At 44.5% G+C, this 23,257-nt stretch overlaps 1 protein-coding gene across 1 annotated transcript in view; it reads right to left on the bottom strand.

Moving 5' to 3' along the window:
- Positions 1 to 14,057: 14,057 nt before the first annotated feature.
- Utp6 (UTP6 small subunit processome component) overlaps positions 14,058 to 23,257 on the bottom strand; it is a 29,473-nt gene continuing 20,273 nt past the window's right edge. The window contains exons 16-19 of the mRNA XM_034507027.2: positions 23,078 to 23,187; positions 21,492 to 21,558; positions 17,776 to 17,848; positions 14,058 to 16,444 (exon numbers count right to left, since the gene is read on the bottom strand). Coding sequence (XP_034362918.1) covers positions 16,290 to 16,444; positions 17,776 to 17,848; positions 21,492 to 21,558; positions 23,078 to 23,187 — 405 coding nt within the window. The 3' untranslated portion in view covers positions 14,058 to 16,289. The remainder of the gene's footprint in view (positions 16,445 to 17,775; positions 17,849 to 21,491; positions 21,559 to 23,077; positions 23,188 to 23,257) is intronic.

Raw genomic sequence — 23,257 nt, 5'->3', positions numbered from 1 at the left:
TGCCAACAACTCTATGGCATTGTGTGTGGCATCATTCTGTGTTCCTTTAAGGCAGGCATGTCTCCTCCTTCTTCACCCTGTGTCTACAGTACACAGAGGAGCTCGAGGGCAATTGATGGGGGAGCTTAAGATCAGCAGCTCAAAGCAAGCTCAAGGCTAGTCCAGGCTACTGAGACCCGATCTCAAAGGCAACAAACATAACTAATAGCAAACTCACAACACCAGATTCCCTTGCCTTATCTGAAATAAAACTCACCCTAGATTTTTGCCAAATTTAAATGCTTCCCACCTTAGAAAAATAAAAACATGGTCCCTGAATTCGGAATCAGACATGAGCTATACCCTGTTTGTGAACCTTGGCCAGCTGTTTCACCACCCAAGCCTCATTTTCTCTTTCTATAAAATGGGAATTATAAACACTACTTCCTGGGACTAGGGATGTAGCTCAGTTGGCAGAGGGCTTGCTTGGCATGCACAAAGCCTCAGGTTCCACCCCCATACACAGCCTGTCATAGTTAGGTTTCTATTGATGCTGAGAACTCACCAGAGTTTGTCAACAAGGAAGAAGCCGATGAATAAAGTCATCTTGAACCACCATCTGGAGACTGCAGAGTCAATGTGCCTTTGCTGCCACCAGCTGGACGATGGGGATAAAGCCACAGCAGCAGCGGAGAGACATTCAAGGGCCTGCCTCTGTTGCCAAACATATGGCTCTCACTTGTATCTGCCACTTTTATTCAACAGCTAATGAAAAGTTGTCAGAGCAGATTGCTCCAGAGATCAAAACTACCTCATCAGGGAAAAAGTAAAGAAGAAAATGAAGCATGATACAACATTCCAAGAATGGGAGAGCGTCTCCTGGGACAGCTTCTCTCTGACATGAATGGAAAGACCAATGAGGCAGCCCTGTGAAGGAGGGAGAAGGAAATATCTCCTTTAGAACCTATGGCCAGATGTGGCCCCAAAGGCCACCGGAAGTGTAGATCCCGTCCTCCTCACCAATATAAAGTAGGATCTAGTCATCCAGAACCAGCTTCATAGAAACTGCTGGAACCCAGGAGGCAAATGTCTCCAAAGGTCTTGGTTTTGTGACCTGACTTGCTAAGTCAACAAAGTGGGAGGCAGCCCAGCCTCTCACTGTTCCCTTACACCCTGCAACCCTGTGGTTCTTCTTGGCTTGTCACACTTACATACATTAGTGCACACTGAGCACACATGCCTCCAAATCCATCACTGTAATTTGGACGGGGCTTCTGCCCTAGACTGAGGAGTCAGGATCCAAATGGACTATGGCCAGATCATTTCTTATTTCTCCCTATTCCAACCATCCTGTAAAAGCTGGAGCTAAGAATGCAAACTTTGAAAAATCAAGGGCAGTGTAGGACTGAGATGTTTACTTAGCCAGGAGTTTGCTTCCCAGAGAGGCAGACTCAGATTTCTTCCTGCAGCTGGGCTTAGTGGAGTCCAGCCAGTTGCTTCTGAGAAAGGAAAGGCCCTGGTTGGCCCAGGCACACAGGCAGCTTGGAGGAACACCACCCTGCCAGGGTTTCCTGGTGACTGACTGCCATTCTAAAGTGGCACCAAACTTAGTTAGAAATGGGAGGAAGAACCACACTCCCCAGGTTTCTCAACAAGAAAGCCATAAATCAGAAACGAGGGTGTATTAAAGTATCAAAATGGGCCATCGAGACAGCTCGCAGGCAGAGGTGTCTGCACACCACAGGCCTGCTGACTTGAGTTTAATCCCTGAATCCCATAAAGTGACAGGCTGGATAATGGACTCCTGAGAATTGTCCTATGACCTGCATACATGTGCCACTGATAGGCAGAAAGACAGACACATACATGCATGCACACACACACACTTTATAAAATTGATAAAATTATATACAAAATTACCTATATAAAATGTAAATAGCCAAGACAAGGATTGTAGCTCATCAATAGAATACATCACCACGCCACACCGCCACACCACACCACACCACACCACACCACACCATCACCACACCACCACCACACCACACCATCACCACACCAGCACACCACACCATCACCACACCACACCACACCACACCACACCATCACCACACCACCACCACACCACACCATCACCACACCAGCACACCACACCATCACCACACCACCACACCACCACACCACCATCATCACCACCACCATCACCACCACCACCCCTGATTCATGGTACACCCTCTCTAAGCACATGCCTGGAGAAAATTCTTGGTTAAAGATAGTGTTTAAATAAAACCTTCTCAGGGCTAGACCAGTAGCTCAGCAGTTAAAAGCATTTGCTGCTTTTGCAAAGGACCCAGGTTCGGTTCTTAGCACAGACCTGATGTCTCACAGCCCTCTGTAACTCCAGTTCCAAGGGCTCTGACACCTTCTTCTGGCCTCAAAGGCACCAAGCATACGTGTGTTGTGCATGCATACACACAGGCAAAATACTCATACATTTTTTAATGTAATTTAGAAGAAGAAGAGGAGGAGGAAGAAGAGGAGGAGGCAGACTAACAGTTTCTCCTCCAGGTGTAGAGGCCATCTCCAAGCTTCAGGGGGACCTCTGGCTTGAGGCCAGGCCGAAGCCAGATTCTACCCTGTCCAAAACAAGGATTCTTTTCATCTGTTCCCTACAGTTCTCTGTTCCTCAGTGGCCTGCAAGCTTCTGTCCTCCTATTTCCTTTTTTTCTATCCCTTCACCATAACTCCCCAGCCTGGTTCACACTTGTGACAGAAGCTAGGTAGCAGTCACCACTGCCCTGGTCAACAGCAACAGTGGCAAAGGTGCAGCTGGGGTGACCCCAGGGACTCCCCAGCCCCGATCCATGACACTATTGTGCAACAGCACTCAGCAACGCAGCACAAGGTGTCCTTTAGGGTCCTCTTCCTTGGCCTCCCTGTCTAAGACAGCCCCCTCCTCCTTAAGAGTCCCTTCTCAGTTTGGCTTGTGTGGCATCTGTGCTTACCTGGTTCTGCCACAGCCTGCCATTGTGACCAGAGCCTTCTACATACCCACAATTCTTCACTCCTCCATAAATAATCTCAAACTCTGAAAATGCTGAGACTTCTAGTAAAAACCCCCAAATCTCTCTCCACCTCCAGCACCTCCTCCCTCTACCCCTTGGTTTCAGACACTTAGACACAACTGCCAGTTGACTGTTTAGCATAGATGACTGCAGCCAGGGAGAGGGAGGGTTGCTAACTTCCAGTAGTTGAAAGATAATAGGACCACAGGCTGGACTGGGCCAATGCAGCCCAATAGAATGAAGACTTTTCTAATAGCTAGCACCACGCAGCCATGATGGCTTCCTCTGTGGGGAAAAAAAAAAGCCCTGTGCCTGAAGCAGGCAGAGACGTGCAGACAGCACAGGCCAAAGTGAACAACATACATGTTTAAACTACACACACACAGAGAGAGAGAGAGAGAGAGAGAGAGAGAGAGAGAGAGAGAAGGAGGAGAGAGAGAGAGAGAGAGAGAGAGAGAGAGGAGACAGAGGGAGAGGGAGAGAGAGGAGGAGAGAGAATGAGAGAGAGAAAGAGAATGAGGGAGAGGGAGAGAGAGAGAGGAGGAGGAGAGAGAATGAGAGAGAGAAAGAGAATGAGGGGGAAAGAAGGGGAGGAGAGAGAGAGAACTTGTGCCCATTCTTCACAAGCATTTGTTAGAAAACAATTTACTCAGTTAACTGATAGGATTCTCTGAATCTTTTCGGTTGTCAAGGAGGCTTGTCAAGAAGGCACAGGTGGCTTATCTTGGTGGACCACAAACTAGCCAGGGTATGTGGGGTTAATAAGGCTACCAGACTTGTGTGTGTGTGTGTGTGTGTGTGTGTGTGTGTGTGTCCCTGTTCACAGCTTACCATGTGATCCTAGAGAAGTCTTGTACTCTCAGCTTTAAAGTGAGGTAAGTTAGCCACCGACCATTATGTATACTAAATAAGCCTTTTTCCCCTTACTAAAAACATCTGGGTATGGCAGTGCACTCCTTTAATTCCAGCAACTTGGGAGGTTGAGGTAGGTGGATCTCTGTGAATTCAAGGCCAGCGTGGTCTACATAGTGGACAGCCAGGACTGTGTAGAACAAATCTGTCTCAAAAACAACAAAACAAAACAAACAACAAAAAATAGTGGCTTCACATAATTAGAAGTGTTAAAAGATTAAGTAAAAAGATGAATTTCATGCCAATTAAGGATGATAAAATTGCTGCCTTAATTAACTTGCCACTTAGTGTCTGAGCCAACAGTCCTTGAAAACTAAGTAAATATTCCATTTTCCCATCAGTAGAAATAGCTAGTGATCACCCACAAACTCACCAGTATCTGCTGGATTCTAGTCCCTGTTCAACAGCGCCAAATATACAGGGGCAAAACAGGGTTTCTCTTCTTTTCTTTTCTTTTCTTTTCTTTTCTTTTCTTTTCTTTTCTTCTCTTTTCATTTCAGAACTGATTTTATTTGGGTAACTGACTGAAGGATTCTCATTTGTAACCAAGATGGAATTCACAGTATGTTGTTCCATTCACACTTAAAAAAATATCTCTCTATGTACAAGACTTTGCAAAGAGATGTAAACATACATTATTTTCCAAGTACACACCTCCTTTCTCCCCGGAGGGGAGGGGATAGCCACCTGGCAAGGCAGCACCCCCAGATGATGACAATAGAGGATGGAGTTACAAGCTAAGTGGGGACTCACCTCACTCACCTACTAGGGGCTACAGAGAGAAGCCACAGAATGGAAAGACACTAGCAGACAGGAGGACATGGATACCAAAAGTTAGTTCCCAGGAAAATTAGGCACTGATATCTAGAGGGTCAGTCACTCCTTCCTGAGGTATTAACTGAGCCAATGTGGCTGCTTAACATCTTCTCTAGTAGAAAGTAAGCCAGTGCAGGACAAGTAAGCAGTCGGCATCGGAGACTGGATGTGACCACAGCACAACAAGCACTGCCCAGGGTACACAGTTCATCCCAGGGGCCTGCCCTCCCTCACTGCAACTGTCTAACATTTAATCTGTCTAACTGCAGAAGCGTGAGACTCAGGAGGCTTTGCCATCCAGGCCTAGAAAGGAGCCCAGAAACTCTTGCCTCTGGAGCTGATCTAAGCCTAGGCCACTAGAATAGCTGCCACCTTCAAGCACCCAAGATGGATGTCCCAGTGATAGGAAGAGAAGCCATGACCACTGCAGACCCATATCTCAGTCCCTGTGATTTTAATGTGCTCATGCCTGGCAATTTCTAGCAGGTCTCCAGTCCTAGGGACTCCAAATTCAGGGCTTCTTGCACCCTACTTTTTTACCTTGGGATGTATGTAAATGCATTTTATGTGTTCTTGTGTATTTATGTACAGGTATGTATTGTGTATATATGGGAGCCCATGAAGGCCAAAAGGACGTCATCAGATTGCTCCGGAACTAGAGTTACAGGAAGTTGTAAACTGCCAGGCGTGGATGCTAGAAACCAAACTGGAAGAGGAATAGGCGCTCTTAACTTCTAAGCCATCTCTCCAGAGCATAGAATAGTCTAAAAACAAACAAAAACAAACAAATAAACAAACAAACAACCCCATAAGCTTGGCTAGAATTAGAGTCATAACAGTTTGGAGCCACGGGTGCCTCAGGCTTTACAGCAGGCAGGGAACACATTCAGGGCGAGGCAAGAACGAGACTTGAATCATCCCTATTTTGGTAACCAGTGCTGGGCCAAGACTTCTTGGAGTCTAACATTATTAGCTCATATTTAAGCATAGTGCAATTTTGGAAAAAAAAAGTTTTAGAAAACAATTAACTCAGTCCTGTGGGGACAATGAAGTCTAAAGACATTTACACTGCAGCCCTTAACAAAATGCACACAGCCTCGCTGTCAGATGGGTTCTGTTGACTTAGAAACGGTGTTCTAGATGAGGGTCTAGAGAGAATGACTGTGGTAAACACATGGCCTGGCCCTAAGATAGCACTCAGGCAGCTGTAAAGTACAAGTGACATCTCTCTCAAGGATGAGTTTTCTAACCTAGAGATGATGCTGGAGGTTTTGGGGGGAAAGGGTCTGGGATAAGCAAAACATAAATTCTGAGAGAGATGGGCGGAGCCTGGCTTATCAGAGAGCAAAGGTGGTAACTACATCCATTCCCAGCATTTCAGGAGGAAGCAGCTAAACATCTTCCTTTGAAGGATGCCTGTGTTCTCCAGTGTATGTTCTCCAGTGTGTGTGCATGCAGACTTTCTGCCCTTTACAGTAACTGTAAAGTTTGTGTGTGTGTGGAAAGCAGGAACTCTTTATCCTGCTTTAAAGGTAAACCACAGTCAGCCGTGGGGCTGGTAAGATGGTTCAGCAAAGGCTCCTGCCACCCAGCCTGCAGACAAGTTCTTTCCCCATTATCCACATGGTGGAAGGAGAGAAACAACTCTCACTTTGTCCTTAGACCTCTGTACTCTTGGGCATCCACGTACCCACGCACATACAAATGTAAATAAATAAAATGTAAAAAGTTAACCAGTCAGTTGGCGTTGGAGAAAATGCTCTGCAGTTAAGAGCACACACTGCTCTTGCAGAGAACCCGGGTTCAAACTCAGGTCCTCAGGCTCGTCAGCAAGCACCTTTACCCACTGAGCGATCTCACTGACCACTTCTTGTCTCCTGGTACCTCTTGGCTCAATGCTACTAGAGTAACACTTGTCTGTGAGGCCACTAGACAAAACACTAGTCTCCTATATCTTTTTTTTTTTTTTTTTCAATTTAAAGTGAAAATAATTTAACCCCAAGCTTATTTGATAGTGGATACTAACTTTTTTGTTGCCGAGTTGTTTACATGAACCTGGAGCTTGACACTCACTCGGGTCTTGTGCATGATAGGAAAGCACACTGAACCCCTGAAGGTTTTTTTCTTTTTAAAGTAATGAAAATGGTCATTAGGATTAGCTTGTAATGTGAAGTTAGTGTTACTTTGCTTTCCTTCCTTTGGCAGGGTCAAGGCCTGAAATGTTTGTGGTACAGGGGAGAAGGGAATGATTAGGTGTTTTCTATAGTGAAAAGCAGTGGTGGCACATGCCTTTAATCCTAGCACTCAGGAAGCAGAGGAAGGGAGATCTCTGAGTTCAAGGTCAGCCCCGTCTACAGAGTGAGTACCAAGACAGCCAGGGCTACACAGAGGAACTCTGGCTCGGAAAAAAAAAAAAAAAAAGAAGAAGAAGAAAAAAAGGATGAGGAGGAGGAGGAGGAGGAGGAGGAGGAGGAGGAGGAGGAGGAGGAGAAGGAGAAGGAGAAGGAGAAGGAGAAGGAGAAGGAGAAGGAGAAGGAGAAGGAGAAGGAGAAGGAGAAGGAGAAGGAGAAGAAGAAGAAGAAGAAATTGACTTTTTGCTTCTCCTCAGTAGGTATGTTTATTTCCTTGAATACTCACTCTCTGGAACATTTACTACCTTTTGTTTTAGAATGTATTCTGTTTGCATAGAGAGCTACTTTCTCAGAGAAACCTTGTCAAACTTCACTAGGCTTAACTCTATGAGGTCATTTTAATATTTAATGGAAGAGAAAGGTGGCACCATGCACAAGCTAGGTGTCTAGACTGAGTGAAAAAGAAACTGGACTGGCAAGATGGCTCAGTGGGCCACGGTGATTGTTGCCAAGTGTGATTACTCAAGTCAACCCCAAAGGCCACCTGGTAGGAGAGAAGTGCCCTGGATGAGTTGTCCTCTGACCTCCACAGGTGTCTAAACTTTTCAGGAAAAAAAAAAAATTGCTGTGCCTTGTTATCTCTTAACAAAAATTCTTACTTTCTAAATCAATAAAAATAGAAACCAACTTTAAAAAGCCAAAATTATGTATAAGACATATCAATATAAATAATCCCAGCCTGAGGCAGGAGGATCACTAGAACTAGAGACTGTCTATAAGTAAATAGGGTCAGCACATATACACATAAAAAAGTCCTAAAGCACAAAGGCAAACAGCAGCCAGCCTCCTCGGTGAGTGGACAGCATGCTCCTCTCACAGATCGCAGGTACATGATGCCCTGTCCACCTCCACAGCAAAGCCTTCCTCTTCTAAACGAGGGCCCTTCCCATGAGCGAGTGTAACTACGGGTGCTCTGGAATCCACTGTTAAGAATCTAATGAGGGAAGGTCTTAAAACTGATAAACCACAGGTCTGCTCAGGTCCTTACTAAACCCTGGGCTGACCTCCCCCCAAGAGAGCAGCCAAACAGCCTACAGTGCTCTTGGGTTATCCCAGCGCTTACAGAAACATTGTTTGGTTGATGCTTTTAGAAATATGATTGGACATCTCTCTGCAACAAAATGCTTTGTCTTAAACAAGGCCACTAATTGCCAAGTCCTGCAGTCCACAAGGGGAGCCTCATAGAGATTTCAATTCAGGGTCACTGACATGCCATTAAGCCAAAGGGCCTTATCCTAACAGAAGACAAATGCTTGTATTTAATTTTGTTCTTCAGTTCTGCCTTTTGACCTCAAAGAGATCACTAAGGGTGAGTGTGAATGAAGGGGGAGTTAGGAGACCAGAGGTGCAGGGAGAAGGTCCAGTCCTAACAGGCCTCCCCACAGGCCTCCTGCCTTCTGGGAAGCTGGAATGTACATTGTTAAATGGCTTCACAAATACTGGGATAAAGCCTGGAGCAAGACAATGGATTTCTAAGTAGAGTGCTTTAGTGATGCCAGGGACCAGGGTGGGAAAGGAGCTAGCCTAAAAAGGCATGGCGTTAAGACTGTAGTAGTCACAACAGCTCTAAGCAGTAAGTGACGCTCAAAGCACAAGGTCTGAAGGCAGACTGGCTGGGTTCAAATCTGTTCTGCCAATTACTAAATGTGGAACTGAGCTGCGATTTCCTTAGCTGATTCTCCAGCAACTTAGCCTTACAGGACCCAGCAAAACTACCTCCAAATGCACACCCCAAGGAACTGAAGACAGCGTCAGACAAAACAAGGACATTCCAGATGTCTGTCTGTCCACTGATGGATGAAGAACAACCAACAAAATGTGGTCCATCTAATGAGGGAAGCATTCATCTGCAGAAAGGAATGAAGCGCTGACACATCCTGCAACATGAATGAGACTCAAAACTATGCTGAGGCTGAAAGGAGCCAGACACAAGAAAGCATCTACTACACGATCCCATTTATAGTCAACTCACGTTTTCCTACCCAGAATAGGCAAATGGATGGAGATGACATGCAAGTGAGTGACAGCAGGCTCAGGAGAAGGGAGTGGAGTAACTACCAATGCACAGGAGTTGTTTTTGGAGCAGTAAAATGTTCTGGAACCAGGTGGTCACAATGGCCAAAGAACAAGTCCACTGTGACAGATGCCTCTGGAATGTACATCCCACCCAAATGGTCAATGACAGATTTATGGTTACTCATCTTTTGCAACAATCAAAATTATCTTTAGCTTACTCTGTGCCTCAGTTTCCTCATCTGTAAAATGGACATAAGGTTGTTGGAAGAGTCTGGCTGAGTTTTTTTTTTTTGTTTTTTAAAGAAAAAAGGTGAAAAAAAAAAAAAAAAACCCACAGAAGTCCCCTGGCAGTGAGTACCTAGCAAGAGTAAAATGCCATGCATGAGAGTTTTCTTTGAGGTTGAGAATGCTTTCAAATCTGTCTGGCCATGTGTACCCATGGAGCACATGAAATGTGGCCAGGATTTCACACTGTAGTTATAGTTAACAAATTCACACAGGATTTATGGCTACTGGCTACTGAATTGGACAGTACAGTTCTAAATTCTCCCACTCCAGCCTCAGAACAACCCTAAGAGGTAGTTATTATCATCCCCCATATTAACAATAAATGGGAAACATCTTTCACAGGTTCATGTGTAAACACTCGGTCCCCAGGCGGGGGCGCTGTATGGGCGTCTTCAGAACCCTTGGATGGGAGGCATGGGAAGTAGAGGTGGGTGAGTAGGAGCAGCACCCACAGGGCAATCACAACTGCCCTCTTTTAGCCTCTGAAGAAACCAGGCAAGTACATGGTGCACACACATATACATATGCAGGCATTCACAAATATATATAAAATAAAACTGACTTCCAACAGCCCTCAGCTACCACAAGACCAGCCCTGTCACATGTACACATACACACATCCATCCACTTGCTAAACATATCTGTCTGCCTCTGTCTGTTCTGGGGCCCAAATTCCAAGGCCACTTGCCCTTCATTTTCTCTTTCCCACTTTCAGGAAGCCACCACCCTCCATAGAGAGGGGCACAACCTGTCCTGCTCCACAATAGCAAAATTAGTCTCACCCAACTCTGCAACCCAAAGTGACTTTCTTTGCAAATCTATCTATCTTCCTATCTTCTAGTGTCACCTTGGATCGCCAGCCCAATTAATATGCATATGCGCTATGCCAGACAAAACTCGGGGTGCCAAATAGGGCCTTAAACATAGTCTACGGCCAAGGAGCACACTGAGAAAGCAGGGGCTGACACTGAACAAAGGTAGGTGAAGACTGTAATAATAATGGTCTTGGGGGTGGGGGGGAACCAGAAACTGGCTGGCACAACATGAAAATATATTTCTGGAAACCCTGAATTAAAGAGGCCTTTGGGTTTTGTTTCTTTAAATATAAAAGAACACACGTGTGTGACCTAGTGTTTGGGTGAGCCAAGCATCCTGCCATGAAGCATGCCTAGGTAAGCCCTCTCCTGTTGCCCTCGCCCAGACTCCCCAGCAGCTGTGCCCAGCTCTGCCTTCAGCTCCAACTCTGATTTACCAACACACTGAGGAACCTAGTCTTGCTTGCCTTCAAAGTACCTACAGGTTTCCGTACCCTGCAGCCTCTTAACAGGCTATTTATTTATTGCCTGCCTCAGCTTGCCAGCCACAGGTTTCCCTTGATTCATAACACCTGCCCACACGCTCCCACGCCACTCACCGATCCCTGGGCTACAGATGCTGCTGGCAGAGCCCGCTCCTGCAAGCTCCCCAGCTGCTGACCTGAAGTAGCTGCATGGCTGCCAACACCTGACCACAGCTGACTGAGGTTCCAAACCACATTGCCAAGGCTCCACATCTGGGAAGCTGCTTAGCCAGGAGGTATCCAGAATCTGGCTGCCAGTTGGAAAATCTAGAGGTCTGGCCTGGGCAATGGCTACTCCTGGTCAAGGGGGAAAAAATTCCTGTCAAAAAATACAAGCAGGGCAGGGCAGGGCAGGGCAGGGCAGGGCATGGCAGGGGGCATCATGTGCTAACAGAACAAGTACTCCCCACTGTCCATTGTTGGTTCAGAAATGACTTTTGGGGTACCGACTCTGAAAGCAACTACCTGTGTAGATCTTAAGGCCAGATGCTTAATTGGGTCTGAAAGGACAAGTGTCAATCCTACCCAACGCCTGATGCCTTCAATTCCCATCTCAGTATTAAAATGGTCCAAGTCTGCCTGATGGTATAGAAAAATGCCTCTGAACTGCCAACCGCTCTTCACTCTACCATTCCACAGGGTTTTCTGTAATTCTAGGATGCGATTCAACTATTCACAAATGGATGAGAACTTAGCAACCAGGTCTCCATTTTGAGTTAAGGATGGTCTTTAGGGTTAACCCATTCTACACAACAGCTGATCAAAAACTCCTACATTGTGTGGACCCAGTATAAACAATGACACCTTAAATATTCGGTGCTGTCAGATTCTGACCAGAGCCTGGTCACTCTCCTTGTTGCTTCAAAGCAAGTAAGGTGGCACCTGGGACAGGCAGGGCTTGCAGGAGAAATAACCCAACCATAGATGGTCTTCACTGACGTGCTCCCTCCTGAAGACTCAGCAAGTGCAGAATGATTCACGAGGTTCCACCCCAAGAGTATAGAAGCAGATAGTGCTGGGAGTGACTTCTGCAAGTTGGTGTGAGGTATAGTTTCTGTGGACTTCTCGGTAGTGCCTTTCAATCAACCTGTAATCACCAGGCTGGACTTGGTATGAGCTATTGGCAGTGCTGGTCTATGGTGAATAGCCATTTGACACAAACTATTCAATGTTAGTCTTTGTAGTGAGCTGCTGTTTCAGTGGCTACACGTCTGCATTTCCAAGATTGGCCCTGGCCGCATGTTTCGCCAGATGTAAACATTTAGCTGCGCAGTTGCTAGGCAGATAGGCGTGCCTTAGCCACTGCCAATCCCGAGGCATATTGGGTGGTGAGCGAACAGCCAATCAAAAGTGAATACGTCACTCTGGACTGTACTTAAGCGGGACCCCTTCCTCAGCTCGACCCTTCCGCGTCTCTGTTTCTCCACGTGGGTGATAAAGATTAAAAAGCCTCGTTTACAGTAACTACCTGATCTCTGCGTCTCGTGATTTCTCCGCGGACGCAAAGCTCTAGAGGGGGCGCCTTAGAAGTCTTGCCTCTATGTAGACTTTTCTACAAAGGAAATGTGGCCAATTAATGTGCTGTTGTGCTGATCCACAACTGTCTGGCTGCCTCTGTCACTGCAAGTCCTATCAGAATCTTCTGCAATGGTGGAAATACAAGCTCTATTATCTGTACTGTGCAACATGGTAACCATGTGGTCATTTAAACACAGTAACAATATGACAAGTGTGGCCCCTCTTAGTGGCACAGACCTGGAAGACTGTAGAAGCACTCTAGAAGACAGCAGCAAGTGGATTTCTGTACGTTTGAGGCTAGCTTGGGTTCCAGGTGAGTCAGGATTACAGAAAAAAAAAAAAGTAACCAGTGTGAATAGGAAACTGGATTACTTAATTTTAGATATAACTGTAGGTGAACTAGCTAGATGAACTGCATGATGTTCCAGGTGGCACCTAGGACAGGAAAGGCTTGCAGGGGACATAAGCCAACTGTAGACAGTCGTCACTGATGTGTTCCCTCCTCAAGACTCAGCAACGACTGACAAGGTCTGCAAGTCCTATCAGAATGATTCAACCTTTGTGCCCTAAAATGGCTTACCACTATCATCTTCACTCTCTATCACACAGGCAACATGTACCTCCTCCTAAATTAAGAATACCACATAAGAGACTTAGAAAACTGAGCTTCCCAGATCCAATTCCCAGCATCCTACAACCAGCTAACTCCAACACCTTCTCCTGGCATACAATGACACCAGGTGTGCATATGTGGTACACAGAGGCAAATGCAGGCAAAACACTCACACAGATAAGATCAATTTTTTTTTTCTCTTTTGTTTTTTTCTGCCAGGGTTTCTGTATGTAGCCCTGGCTATCCTGGAACTCACTTTGTAGAGCAGGCTAGCCTCGAACTCAGAGGTCCACCTGCCTTTCCTTCCCAAGTTCGGGGATTAAAGGTATATACAACCATGCTCAGCTATAAAATTAAGTTTTTAAAATGCAAATGACAAGGCTGGGCAGTGGAGATGCATGCCTTTAGTGCCAGCACTCAGGTGGACAGTTAAGGTTACAAAGAGAACCTGTCTCCACCCCTCCCTCAAAAAAAAAAAAAAAAAAAAAAAAAAAAAAAGCAAACTACAGTAAAGGCTCAAAAATGCACTTCATACTCTAGCATGCAAGGATTCAATATATACTAAGGGTCTAAGGATCATTATATGTAATGAACCAAGGAGAGAACAGGCAGATCGGCCACCCAGTGCTACCGAAGTTAGTCAACTGCTTGAGGACGAGATCCAGTTGTCCTGGGCAAGAGGAGAAACTGGAAAGCCTTTAAAACTGGGGGTGGGGGCTGGAGAGATGGCTTAGCAGTTAAGAGCACTGGCTGCTCTCCCAAAGGTCCTGAGTTCAATTCCCAGTAACATGTAGTGGCTCACAACCATCTGTGTGATATGCCTTCTTCTGGCATGCAGGTGTACATGCAGACAGAGCACTCATATAAATATAAAATAAACAAATATATATTAAAAAAACAAAGACAAAACCTGAGGGTTTAGCATGGAAGCACGTTTACATAGCATGTGTGAGACCCTAGGTCTGATCTCAGTACTGGGGAGAAGGGACAGAGTCACAAAGAAATTCTTCCAGCATCAAAAACAGCAAACAAAGTAAAGAGAATCATAAACTTACCTGTAAGAAATGAAAGACAAACAAAAGATTAACATTCTCAATGTATTGGTTTTTTAAAAGATTTATTTATTCATTTTATATGAGTACACTGTCTTCAGACACACCAGAAGAGGGCATCAGATCCCATTACAGATGGTTGTGAGCCACCATGTGGTTGCTGGGAATTGAACTCAGGACCTCTGGAAGAGCAGTCAGTGCGCTTAACCTCTGAGCCATCTCTCCAGGCCCTGTCTCAATGTATTTTTAAAACATGAATTAGTAAGAAAAAGTAGTTTAAGCAAAGATGTATCACTTTCAACTACTGAATGGTGAATTATACAATGATGAAAGGAAGTATGTAATTTAGAGTGCGGACAAGGGTGTTGCCTCTTGCATATAATGCTGGAAAGAGCAAATTGGCAAGTTTCGTTCTTTTACCTAAATTCAGTAATTTCACTGTCAAATAAGTCCCCCAAGGAAGTACCAACTAGTGAATGTGACCAAAGACTGACAAGAATTCTTCACCAATACCATTTAAAAAAAAAATAATACCAACTTAAAAAAATAATAACTGGCAAGCTCTAGCCACAGGAGGTTAATGAAGCGAGGCAATGGAATGCTAAGAATGCTCCAGGGGTTCCACGTAACTAATGAACCTAACGTTAACTAAGCCTTACCATCAAGTAACTTGTTCTGAATACCTTCCCAATGATATCAAAATGTTAAGTGAAACCAGGTCCAGTTGTTCAGGCCTGTGATCTCAGCCACTTGAGAGGCTGAGGCAAGAGGATTCAAAGTTCAAGGCCTACCTTGACTTGAGAACTTTCAAGGCCAGCCAAAACTTAGTGAGACGTGCTCAAAGCAGATCAGTCTCAGTGGTAAAGCTCTTGCCTCAAAGGGTTTATCAAAAACAAAGAAGCAAACCAAAAACCTAGTATCAAAAAAAGTGAGAAGACTTATTTCAGTCCCCCCCACCCCCGTTCCCCAAATGCCCTCCTTTGTTCCAAACTCTCCTCCATCTCTCCCACTGAGGCACTTTCTGCTCCCTCCCCTGCCACAAAGCTGGGTGTCCTCCAGGCAATTCTTGGCCTGTCCAAATCATTTTCTGCGTCACCTTAACCTCCTTAAAGGATAAACTTCTCCCAATCCTCAGCAACTCCTTCCCTGCCATTCATCGTGCAAGTCTCCCTTCTTTCCTGCAGGTAAAGGAAGGCTCATATTTCCTGAATGGTTAATTTAAAAGTACAGATCCAATTCAGATACAGGAAATGAAGTCACTGTTCGGCCTTGCTTAGATCACAGATGGCTTTCTGCTCTGCACTGTCCTAGCGTTGGGATAATCTTGGGTACTGTAAAGGTTGTCTTTGAATATTCAAATGTTGATTCTGTATCAGCAGAGTGCTGAGTGCTGTCCAGACTTTGCTACTCTTTTTTTTTTCCCGAGACAGGGTTTCTCTGTGTAGCCCTGGCTGTCCTGGAACTCACTCACTCTGTAGACCAGGCTGGCCTCGAACTCAGAAATCCACCTGCCTCTGCCCCCAAGTGCTGGAATTAAAGGCGTGCGCCACCACTGCTTGGCGGTACTCTTATTTTTATGAAGCATCATCTGCATTGTAGTTTGTAAACATTCTTCTCCATCACCTTCTGATTGGTTTGATGAACAGCTGATGGCCTGTACATAGCAGGGCAGGAGAGGGAAGGCGGGACATCCAGGCAGAGATGGGAACTCTGGGAAGAATTGAGAGGTGAGAGATCGGCCAGCCCTTGGAACTCGGATGTATGAGACTGAGCAGAGGTGACCAGCCATGTGACAAACATGGATGAATATAGACAGGATTAATTTATATGAAGTAGTTGGGAACAAGCCTAAGCTATAAGGCCTAAGCTTTCATAAATAAAGTCTCTGTGTCATTCTCCGGGAGTTGGAGGGTCGAGGCAATCCATCCTTACTCTAGCCCTGCCTATCTCCACAAGCATCATGCAGGCTTTCACAATAAGAAGAGAACACACAAAACTATACTTTCTCTTGGGTTTGAACCGGCTCCCTTATACTTAGTCTAGATTAGAGCTGGATATGCTTAGCCTGGAACAAAGAATGAAACTGAACCATATGATTTCTGTGTATTTTAGATTTAACAGGCACCAGCAATTCTTGTTTCTGGAACCAAAGAGTAACGCCAAGTAAAAGTATATTACAAAAATCAATCAGTTCTCCTGCCAGCTCTCGACAACTCACACACCAGCTCATCACAAACCTGCCCTGAGACTTGGAATACAATCTGAGCAAACTGGTGGTGACTAGTGACCAGCCTGATGCATGGCATGTTTAGCTACAAACAGCTCTGCTGACTGTCCCTGTAACATTTTCATGGCACGCCAATAGATCTGTCCGCAGTTCTCAGGTCTACCGAAGGGATGGCTCAATTCTTCCTTGATGTAATCCATCCAAAGATCTTTAAAAGGAACCAAAAAAAAAAAAAAAAAAAAAAAAAAAAAAAAACTACTGTAAACATAGCTAGAAAACTGGGAAGGCTTTAATTAGGCAAATTCAATTATTTAATACTAAGCCAATTAAAAAGTTCTAAGAAGCTTCCACATATAAAATTAAGAGAAATGTAAATATACATGAGTAAATGAGGTGCCCTGACACACTTGAGCACTGTGCAGTGTTTAAAGCTCAGCCTCTCTAGTGCCTCAGATAAACTGCCAAACTCCTTCCTATCTTCTCTACATTTTTTTTTCCCCAAGACAGGACTTCTCTGTGTAGCCCTGGCTATCCTCAAACTCACCCTGTAGACCAGGCTGGCCTCAAAACTCAGAGATCCATCTGCCTCTACCTCCGAACTGCTGAGAGTAAAGGTGTGTGCCACCACTGCCCAGCTTCCTCCCTACTTTTTAAAAGACAGGGTATGTGTACCATGTTATGGTCTAGTCAGCCCCACGTGGCGCCTCAGCAAGCTAGCCCCGTTAAAACTGACTAAGCACTGACTGGTTCCCCTCTCCGACTATGATGACTATACATGACCAGCTGTGACTACTGCACTAACTTTTTCTTTATAAATACTTAGTTTGGCTTAATTGGTTTGGTTTTGAATTTTTTGAGATAGGGTCTCACTCTGTAGGCCAGACTAGCCTGGAACTCACTACATAGTCTAGACTGGCCTCAAAACTCCTGGCAATATTCCTGCTTCGACCTCTGCAGCAATAAGATTATAGTCGTGAGTTACTACATCCCAGCACCAATCATTTTATTAAGTTATATATTTTATCTTGTGTGTGTACATACACACCGGCATGTCGTGGAATACATGTGGAGGTCAGAGAACAACTTGTTGAAGTCAGTTCTTTTCTTTCCTACCATGTGGGTCCAAGAGATCAAATTCATGTCTTTAGGCTTGAAAACAAGTGCCTTTTGCCATATAGCCATCTTACCAGGCCACACAAATTTCTCTTTTTAAGAGACCCAAACCAAGCAAATCTTTCTCTGATCCAGAGTTCTTAAGAGAACTAGTGGATACAAGGGCTTGCAAACTTAAGAGATAAGAAAACCCAACTGCTGTAGAGGTGGAGGCAGGAATATTGCCAGGGGGGTTGAGTCTAGGGTATGTAGTGAGTTTCAGGCTAGCTTGGGCTACAGAGTGAGACCCTGTATTAAAAAACACAAGGGAAGAAGGCAGGAAAAGCACTGAAGACCTGTTTCACGAGAAACACTACCCTAGCCACGTAGCAGCCGGAGATGGGAAGAGCAACGCTCAGGCTATGGTCATAACTGAAGTTCACTCACCAGACTCTGTAGACCCAAACTCTCTCAACGCCCTCTCGTAATACTCCCTCAGGTTCGCCATCTTGCAGGGCTCCTGTAAAAACAATCAGAAGACCTGGCTTCACTCACCCAATCATAATTTCACTTCGGATTTTAAGCAACTACCACCTGTTAGGTGTTTAAAGATTTACCCAAAAGAAGGAAGAAAAAACCCAGGCAGGACTGGCTCAGCAGCCAAGGAACCTGCCACCAAGCCTGGCAGCCTGAATTCAATCCCTAACATGGCAGAAGAGAAAAGTCAACTCCCAAAGTTGTTCTCTGATTTTCTCAGGTGGACTGTGGCACTCATAAAATAAACAAGACAAAAAAAAAATTTTTTTTTAATTTTTAAAAAGAAAAAAAAAATCATGTTTACCAGAATAAAGTAAATGTCGACCAGACAAGCACTTCACCCTACTGGTGTGGAGAGGAGTGTCTGTCTGCATTTTCGGGGTGGAACTTGGGATGTGTGGCAGGAATAACACCTGAAAGCCTTGAGGAGCTGAGTGGGATTTAGATGAAGAGGATAAACAGAGATGGCTCTACAGCCTAGGCTAAGGATTTCTTCCTTTACAGTTATAGACATTTTAAAACTTTTTTTTTTTTTTTGAGATAAGATTTCATTATGTAGCCCAGGTTGGTAAAGAGTTAACAGCAATCCTCCTGAGTTCTGGGATTAAAGGCATGAGCCAGACTGGAGAGATGGCTCAGCAGGTAAGAACACTGACTGCTCTTCCAGAGGTTCCGAGTTCAATTTCCAGTGCACTCTCTGGTGTGTGTCTGAAGACAGCTACAGTGTACTCATAGAAATAAAAATAAATAAATCTTTAAAGGCATGAGCCACCACACCTGGCTCTAAAATTCTTGTATCACAAAAGCACAGATTGTGTACAGTCTGAACTCATCAGAGCTCCACTGTCCCAGGTCCTCCCACCTCTAGAGCAGTAACAAGCTCTGACCTAACAGAATAGTGGGCACCACTTTCATAGCTCTGGCTGTCCTTGAACTCTATATAACCAAGAGTAGCCTTGAACTTCTGATTCTCCTGCCTCTGCCTCCCGAGTGCTGAAATAACTGGTGTGCATTGCATCACCACACCCAGTCTCTGTGAAGCTGGGGATTAAACACAGAACTTTGTGCATGCTGGGAAAGCGCCCGACCAACTGCACCTCTACTATTAAATGTATTCTTTTGAGTGTATTTTCAAAGTAAATGAACATCATCTAATTTTTTTTTTTTCTTTAAAGACAGGGTTTCTCAGGCTGGAGAGATGGCTCAGTGGTTAAGAGCACTGATTGCTCTTCCAGAGAGGACCTGGGTTCAATTCCCAGCAACCACATGGTGGCTCATAACCATCTGTAATGGGATCTGATATCCGATTTTGTTGTGTCTGAAGACAGCAACAGTGTACTTAATGCATAAAATAAATAAGTCTTTAAGAAAAAAAAAAAAAAAAAAAAAAGACAGGGTTTCTCTGTGTGTCCCTGGCTGTCTTGAAACTCACTCTATAGACCAGGCTGGCCTTGAACTCACAGATGTACCTGCCTCTGTTTCCTGGCTACCACTGCCCAATTAAATAAAGTCAGCTGTTAAGAACACTTGTTGCTCTTGCAGAAGATCTGAGTTCAGTTTCTCTCCTGACACTCAAGACCTATGGCTCACAAGCACCTGTAACTACAGATCCCCAGGACTTGAGGCCATCTTTTTTTTTTTTTAAACCATTGTCTTTTTGTTTGTTTGTTTGTTTGTTTGTTTGTTTTTTCGAGACAGGGTTTCTCTGTATAGCCTTGGCTGTCCTGGAACTCACTCCGTAGACCAGGCTGGCCTCGAACTCAGAAATCCGCCTGCCTCTGCCTCCCAAGTGCTGGGATTAAAGGCGTGCGCCACCACCGGCTGGCGAGGCCATCTTTTGACCTCCAGGGGAATCTGCACTCCTATATAAGTACTTCCACAAAGAAACACATAACTTAATTTGTTAAAAAGCATTTAGTATAAAGTAACTATTTCATGAGTTCAATCCTTAGCACCATTAAAGCAAAAATTAGAGCACTGGGCAGTGGTGGCACATGCCTTTACTCTCAGACAGAGGCAGGCAGATCACCGAGTTCAAGGCCAGCCTGGTATACACAGTGAGTTCCAGGACAGTCAAAAGCTACACAGAGGAAAGCCTGTCTCAAAAAACAAAACAAAACAAAAAATATATATATATTTTCTTTATTCAAATCTTTCTCCAAGCCACATGTTTTGAAATCAGTTAACTTCAGGTGCATAAATATGCAAACACTTTGCTAAAAAATCCTAATATACATGGTACTTTACATATTCTTTCCTATCCACTATCCCACTGGGCCTTGTATGTCTCTCACATGTTTAGTGGGCAGAGAGCCTTCCTACATAGATGAGGGTAAGACTTACGATGAAGTGACTTGTCTAGGCATAATTATTACATTAATAATACAGAGATTGATTATTAAATATGCTAAACTGTCTCATCATATAAGACTATATTATACTTCAGTACAAAACAGAAGCTCAGTCTTACTAGTAATTTTTCAAAATTCAAATAAAAATAAATACCAAGTAAAATACCAAAATCAAAGAAAAGAAACAACAAAAACAAAGCTAAATACTTAAAGCAGCACTGAGGAAATGGGTATGCATACCCAGTAGAGCCATTAGCTGACTATTTTTATAAACAGTTACAATTCTTTTGTAAGACTATACATTAGCAAAACAATTATAATTGTTTTAGAAAGCTGTATGTTAGCAAATATGTTAGCATATATAACAGATGTGACTTTTTAAGAATTTTTTATACATTTATCTATCTTATGTGTTTTGCCTGCATATACATGTGTATCATGTGCATACAGTTCTCGTGAGGGCTAGAAGATAGTGTTGGGGTCCCTGAAACTGGAGTTACAAACAGTTGTTAGAAGTCACGAGGGTGCTGGGAACCAAACCCAAGTCCTATGGAAGAAGAGCCAGTGCTCCTGACCACTGAGCCACCTCTGCAGATGCTGTAAGACAAGACTCTAACATTTGTCTTTCTGGAGGGTGGGGCATGGTACCACACACCTTTAATCTCAGCACTTGGGAGGTAGAGGCAGGCCAACCTGAGTTCAAGGCCAGCATAGTCTACAGAACAAGTTCCAGGATATCCAGGGTTATACAGAGAAACCCTGTCTCAAAACAACAACAAAAAAGAAATATGAGAGAAAGTTTATTTGTTTGATTTTGGTTTATTTTCATTTTTGTAGCTCTGGCTAGCCTAGAACAAATTCAGAGATCCTAAGTGCTGGGATTAAAGGTGCACAATACACTACCACCCTGAGCTGACTATTACTTTTTTTAACAGACTTTCCTACCTTTTCACTAATAAGCTACAGTTAAGACCACCTGAAACAGGAATTAAATGCTCACTCTATAGCCTAAGACAGGAGAGGAATAGTACATAGGAGTTCAGCTGAAGCAGCACCTCACCCAGCACAGCAGGGAGCTTCCGGTCCCACTGGGTGTTTCTGGTGACTTTCTCTGCTCGGCTTGATTACCATTCTTACCAGCTCTAAGGAAAAGAGCTGAACCAAGGGACAGGGAGTCTGCATTCTGCTCTAACAAGTTTTAAATAACACCATGCCGCGCTCTGAATGTAACCGCAGAGCCACGGTTTCCAGGCAGGAAGTGCTCAGAATACTCACCTGCTCCTTTTCAAACTGCATCATTTTCCTGAAAAACTCAACTGAAAACGGACGGCTTTCCTGTAAACTAAGAGGGAGTGCAAATGTTAGTTCCCACAGTGACAGAAAGCTGCTTACAACTCATAAACATGGATGAATAACCAGGCTTCGCTCTCAACAGGTCATTTAACACAGCCAAACGGGACCTGCTGGAGCCAGTCCCATGCCTCAACTCCGAGTGACTGACCCTTCGCCACCCTAAAACAATTTCTCACACACGTTGTTATTGTTGTTTGTTTTTATAGCACTTTTCTCTGTCTTGCCTTATTTGGTCTCTAAGCTCTAGGCACAAATGATCTCCTAACTTAGTCATCTATTTTAAATAAGTGCTGCTATTAAGTTTTATTGAAGAGGAAATGTATTGAGAATTTTGGTTTCTTTAAAAACACAGAAATATTATAAGAATGATTTTGTTTTAATCCCCAGTGTGAGATATGAAGCTTGGCTGCTTCAGACTGTCCACAGCAGCTGACTATGATTTGCTTCGAGCTCTAGCAGGGGCGTGGTTTCTGCCAGGGTGTGACAGTTGGTATCCAGGACTCTTCAGAGGAGATACAAATGCTAGAGCCTGACACAGACTGCTGGTTGGCTCTAGCTTGTTGCTGTTTGTCAAGTAGTTGTGTGCAAAGAGAAGAAAAGAAGAACATAGATACCCTGCTGGTGAAGATCAAACTCAAGAAACTCGATGCTCGAATCATCAGGAAGCAGTCTAAGGAGATTGTCGCCCCCTCTGCCCTCTCTTTTTTTCTCTCCTACCTACTGTTAGGAGGGCTGAAAGGGAAGAAGAGGAGGAGTGGAGAAGGGTGGAAGGACAAGGAACCCGTCAAGCAGCCCAGCTACAAGGAAAACGGCTGTCTAGTGCTTTCCAATTGAATTCAAAACTAGGATTGTAGTGTGATATCAACTGTGTAAGAAAGAAGGCTTAAAAGGATGGACTAGGCTGGAGATGCACTCAGTGGTCCAGCCCTTGTACAGGTACAAGGCCCTGGGTTCAATCTCTACTGGTTTATAAAGAAATGGTGTGCCAACAGAGCTGCCTGGACTAATGACATAATTACAATCGTCAGTGACAGTGATCTAATTTGTTATTTACCCCAAGTGTACAAATTGCTTTAACTGTGCAAAATCAGAAAAGGGAATTTTAGAAAGTTTCTCCTGTCACTGCTGCAGACACTGTGTGGTGCACACAGTAGGCAGGTATGAGGGGCTGAATGTGGGCAGGACAGCAGACACTGTGAGATGCACACAGTAGGCAGGTATGAGGAGCTGAGTGTGGGAAGGACAGCAGACACTGTGTGATGCACACAGTAGGTAGGTATGAGGGGCTGAATGTGGGCAGGACAGCAGACACTGTGAGATGCACACAGTAGGCAGGTATGAGGAGCTGAGTGTGGGAAGGACAGCAGACACTGTGTGATGCACACAGTAGGTAGGTATGAGGGGCTGAGTGTGGGCAGGACAGCAGACACTGTGTGGTGCACACAGTAGGTAGGTATGAGGGGCTGAGTGTGTGCAGGACAGAAACAGCTCTGAGCACCTGCCAGTACCTTTTAAACACTGCTCTGGCCTTTTTGTAGCCTCCACTCTGATAAGCCCAATCCAGGTATTTCTCCTTCAGGGTCACTGAACTGGCGCCTGTGACAGCTGAAATAGCTTTCTACATTTAAAGGAAAAACAAAAGGAACTTAGAGATAGCAAACATAGTATGAAGACCCGCCTGAGCCACT

Source organism: Arvicanthis niloticus, chromosome 6 (genome assembly GCF_011762505.2).
Source record: "Arvicanthis niloticus isolate mArvNil1 chromosome 6, mArvNil1.pat.X, whole genome shotgun sequence".
In the NCBI taxonomy this organism is placed as follows: domain Eukaryota; kingdom Metazoa; phylum Chordata; class Mammalia; order Rodentia; family Muridae; genus Arvicanthis; species Arvicanthis niloticus.
This window is presented reverse-complemented; position numbering and strand designations above follow the sequence as displayed.